Genomic DNA, 4,829 nt, shown 5'->3' on the forward strand with positions numbered 1-4,829 from the left:
GTGCTCAGAGACCTCCCCAATCTGACGGTGAGGTGGTAATACGGTGAGGTAAAATGTGCACGTGTATATGTTGTGCGTGTGTGTGTGTGCGTGCGTGCGTGCGTGTGTGAGTGTATATGTACATGTATAAATGTGTGTGTGTGTGTGTGTGTTGCTTCCATTTGTGCTGTGGTGGCCGGAAGCTGGCGCTATCTCCTCACCCGGTCCGCCACCAGCAACAACAACACACAGCCAGCGCATGTGTACCTCGTGCTGTGTTGCCTCGAGCAGCGACGACATCTGGTCAATGGGAGAGGGCGTGACGTCCTGGTGCGGGGTGGAACGTTTCGAAATTGCGTGCAGGCACAGCAGTTCGGTGGTGATGGCGAAATGATGAGGCATTCAAACACGCCCCATGAAAGCAAAGCGAGCACAAAGCAACGTAGAGCAAACCACACATGCACACAACTAGCACACTACAAAAACACATCCACGTTCTTTAACACACACACACACACACACACACACACACACACACACACACACACACACACACACACACACACACACACACACACACCACGGCCACAACCGCGGCTTCCGACCTTAACGCGGGCGAGAAGCCGCTTCTGCAGGGAGCGGAACTGCGTTGCCTGCTCCCCGAGCGCAGCCGCCATCTCCGCCTTCGCCCGCCGTATCTGCAGCAGCAGCAACGGTTGTTGGGGTATGTGTGTGTGTGTGTGTGTGTGTATGTGTATGTGTGTGTGTTTTGGTGTGTGTGTGTGTGTGTTTTGGTGGGTGCGTGTGTGTGTTTTGGTGGGTGCGTGTTACAAACGACACTCAGTTGAAACCCCCCCCCCCCCCCGAATCTGCACACCAGCACTAGTTCCTGCACGAACCACGGACCACCACACACCCCCCCCCTTTCTCTATAGCCCCTGTCACTGTGGCCAAACGGACGTGGAAGTGTGTGTCGATGGCGGTGAAGAGCGGTGAGAGCGAGGGCAGCTCCTTCATGCTGATTGCCAGCGGCGGTGTGGACCCGCTGGGCACAAACACCAACCGCAGACCGTGTGTGGTGTATGGATGCGTGTGAGTCACAGAAAGAGAGAGAGAGAGAGAGAGAGAGAGAGAGAGAGAGAGAGGTGTGTGTGTGTGTGTGTGTGTGTGTGTGTGTGTGTGTGCAGCACTGATGTATTCAACGAGAGTATGATCAGGCAAAAGTGCCTATCGTGCCTTCCCCACCATCACCACCACGACCGAGCTCCCACCCCATCCATCTCCCTGCCCTCTGTTATGCAACCTAAAATGCTGGCGGAGTGCGCGCGTGACGGCGACGAGGACACCCGCCATCGTGGACCACGAGTCCGCCTGTATCCGATAGCGTGATGACGTCTTGGCAGATATCACCGTCGCCACCTCGTCCGTGTCCCGCAGCCGGAACCCAATCGCAGGCGTCATCTCGTGGCCCCGAAGAAGCTCTGGTGTGTGTGTGTGTGGGGGGGGGGCGGGTGGATGAATGTAAGAAAGAGGGGATGGAATGGGGTTTGCGTGTGTGGTGTGGATATGCGGTCGGGCGAGTGAGAGCATGTGTAAAGTGCAAGCACGTGTGTATCTGCGTGGGCTGTTCACATCGTAAACGCATGTTCGCGACAAATTGCATCGAGACAGGCACACACACACACACAATATCCAAGCAGCATTGTTACTACAGCAGTAGCAGCAGCAGCACACCGCACCAGGAAACAGCTCGTTCATGGTGATGCACGTGTGGTTGGTGGCGATGGTGATCTTGTGCTGGGCAGTCTTGTTTGGCGGTGCCACGTCGTACGCCAGGGTCAGCGGCAGCGGGACCTCGCACTCGTACGTCTGCGGCTGACCTGCGTGTGATGACGAAAGAAGGGGGGTCAGCACCGGTCACGTTGCAGGCGTGAGACTGTGCGCTTGCGCAACATCAATTTTGATGTGGGGTGGCAGACGGCGCGGCATGACAGCCAACGCACACACACACACACACACACACACACACACACACACACACACACACACACGAGGACAACTAGTTGTATGGGGATCTAGTGCACCTTTGACGGTGTATGTGATGGAGAGGGCGGCATGCAGCGAGGACACGGGCACGCCGACAACAGAGGCAAACGCCAGACGCACATCCACAGCCGTCTCCTCATCAATCGCTGCAGTCGAGAGGTGGAAGAGGAGGAGGAGGTGGGGGGGCAATGAAGTAGCGCGTGTGTATGTCGCAGGTGTTACGTGAGAGTGAGCATTTACGCAGAGGGCGTGAACACGATTACACTTGAATTCAATCAAACTGCTTTGTTGCCAACAGTCACATCGGGGTTTAAACATCACCATCATCAGACAACAACAACAACATTAGCACTGCTGCCGCTCGCGGCACCACCCTTCGATATCAAGGGCACCCAGCAGCAGACCTTGGTCTTCAAAGTTGATGGCGACTTGATCGCAGATGAGGGGCCGTTCACACACGATGCGCATGACCACATCTGTCGCCACGTAGCCCGCCGGTGCTGACAGCGACACCTGCACCACGCACACGCACACACACACACACGTGCACAGGGCGGGTGTTAGCTTGTGTGTGTGTGTGTGTGTTGTCCTGTTGAGACATTGGCACAATGAAACACGCTTAGAATCTTCGTACCGTGAGTCCTGTCTGAAAGACAGCGCTTGGATCCACCTCACTCCGCACCTGTAACGTTGTGTGCACGCATTCATACAATTCAATGAGACTCGGTTCTCTGTAACTGCTGCGATCACCACTGCCGCTACGGTCACTGTCGGACGAACATGTGCGTGTGTCCTGAATTAACAGCCACGCCAATGCATGTCTTCCCGTTCCCATTCTCCCCCCCCCCACGCCCCAGCCCGATTCTCCAGTGCACGCACGGGGTCGACGGGGTAGAAGTCCGAGATCTCAACCTGCAGCTGCGCATCCGGCACCGTCTTCAGCTCTGCAAACACACGCGCAAGAGCACACACACACACACACACACACACGTGTAAATACAAATGAACGGCGACAGGTAGCGTGTCGTCTTAACATATGCTCTTCCCAGCAGTCCGTGTGACTTCACATATACCGTTACTTGCAAAGCAAAACGCACTTCCGTCCTTGGCGGCAGACATGATCTTTTGCAGTCTCTTCAGCTCGGAATCCATTGCCTGCAAGCAAATGTGTGCGTGAGTGTGCGTGCGTAAAGAGAGGGGATGTGGAGTGACGAAAAGGCGTTTCGTGACGCCAATCCCAGCAAGCAAAAGTTCAAGTGTGCTGTACGTGAATGCCACACGATTCAGCAAGTTCAACTGGCAGGCGAGGTGGAGTGCCACCTCGTAGTTGTGTTCGTTCTGCGATTTGAGGACAGGTAGGCGGGGGTCTGTTCCAAGATAGACGACAGACAGCGTCCCATTCTCATCTACACACGCGTGCACGCACACGCACATGGGGAGCAAAACGCGACACAACACATGTATAGAACGGCGGAGCAACAGCGCGTGAGATCTCGGTGCGAGCAAAGCAGATAAGCGAGACTGGTGACAGCCACATGAGGACGAGCGAGCAGAAGAAGTGGCATGGTCATGGTGTGTCGGTAAACGAACGAACCGAGCAGTGTCAGCAGTCCCTTCACGCCGCTGTGGTGGTGGTAGTGATGATGATCGTGGTGATGATGGTGAGAAGCAAGATACGCACGCGAGGCACACGTTTGGTGCCAGGTGGAGATAAGTAGACACTGCCAGGGCAAACAGATAACCGCAACAAACACACACATATACACTCGCTAACACTCGCTAACAATCACTTACACACAAGCACAATTCACACACAAGCACAATTCACACACGAGCACAAGTCAACACCCGCTCCCCCTCCCCAAACACCCAAACAAGACACACATAACGTGTGCAATGGGACTGACCACTGGGTGGTGGTGGCGACGGCGACGGGCGAGCCAGCGCCGCCCGCGGCCCACGCGACCTTCTTGTCGTGCATCACACGCACAATCCCGTCCGTCCCGCACACAACCACATGCGCACTCTCGCCGACTGGTAAGGGGGGGGGGGGGTTGCCGTGTGACGAGGTGGAGATGAGAGCGGGGGTGAGTGGTGATGGTTGAAGTGAGGAAGGAGAGTGGAGAGAGGTGGTGATTGCGTCATGTGTGAACAGCGCTAGAAAGAGCCCACACATGCAGAAACACACTCACACACTCACTCACTCACTCACTCACTCACTCACTCACACACACACACTCACTCACACACACACACACACAGAAACAGACAGACGGATAGACAGACGGATAGACAGACACACAGAAACAGACACACACACACACACACACACACACACACACACACACACACACAATCGCGCACACGCGTGACGCAAGAACAGACCGCATCTGAAGGGCAGGCAGCAAGATAACGGGGATTCGATGCGATTTGAACGGAGAAGGGAGCCATCGTCCGCAATCCAGAAGAGCGACGTACGACCAAGCGCGAGGATACACGGCGTCTTTGTCCCGCACACGCGCAGCTGCAGCACCTCCTCGCCAATGTTGCACTCCCAGTCGCTCTGAACAGCGGTCGCGGTCATGTAAGTGTGTGTGTGTGTGTGTGTGTGTGTGTGTGTGTGTGTGTGTGTGTAAGTGTGTGGGTACGTGTGTGCAGATGACGTGATGGATGAGGATGGTGGTAGTCATGATAATGGTGACTGTTAAGTGCACATTTACACACAACTACACACACATACATACAGATCCACACACACACACACACACACACACACACACACACACACACACACACACACACAC

The 4,829-nt window shown here is 55.3% G+C and overlaps 1 protein-coding gene across 1 annotated transcript in view; it reads right to left on the reverse strand.

The window, feature by feature from the left end:
* The window catches only part of PTSG_08843 (uncharacterized protein), a gene marked incomplete at its 5' end in the record, with an annotated part of 8,936 nt that overhangs the window by 1,536 nt on the left and 2,571 nt on the right, over positions 1-4,829 (reverse strand). Inside the window, 14 exons of the mRNA XM_004990173.1 lie at positions 230-306; positions 585-677; positions 940-1,024; positions 1,283-1,460; positions 1,719-1,859; positions 2,064-2,171; positions 2,430-2,538; positions 2,660-2,707; positions 2,905-2,969; positions 3,123-3,180; positions 3,346-3,431; positions 3,620-3,648; positions 3,933-4,059; positions 4,411-4,588. Of these exons, the coding sequence (XP_004990230.1) occupies positions 230-306; positions 585-677; positions 940-1,024; positions 1,283-1,460; positions 1,719-1,859; positions 2,064-2,171; positions 2,430-2,538; positions 2,660-2,707; positions 2,905-2,969; positions 3,123-3,180; positions 3,346-3,431; positions 3,620-3,648; positions 3,933-4,059; positions 4,411-4,588 (1,382 nt within the window). The remainder of the gene's footprint in view (positions 1-229; positions 307-584; positions 678-939; positions 1,025-1,282; positions 1,461-1,718; positions 1,860-2,063; positions 2,172-2,429; positions 2,539-2,659; positions 2,708-2,904; positions 2,970-3,122; positions 3,181-3,345; positions 3,432-3,619; positions 3,649-3,932; positions 4,060-4,410; positions 4,589-4,829) is intronic.

This window comes from Salpingoeca rosetta (assembly GCF_000188695.1).
Source record: "Salpingoeca rosetta unplaced genomic scaffold supercont1.25, whole genome shotgun sequence".
In the NCBI taxonomy this organism is placed as follows: domain Eukaryota; class Choanoflagellata; order Craspedida; family Salpingoecidae; genus Salpingoeca; species Salpingoeca rosetta.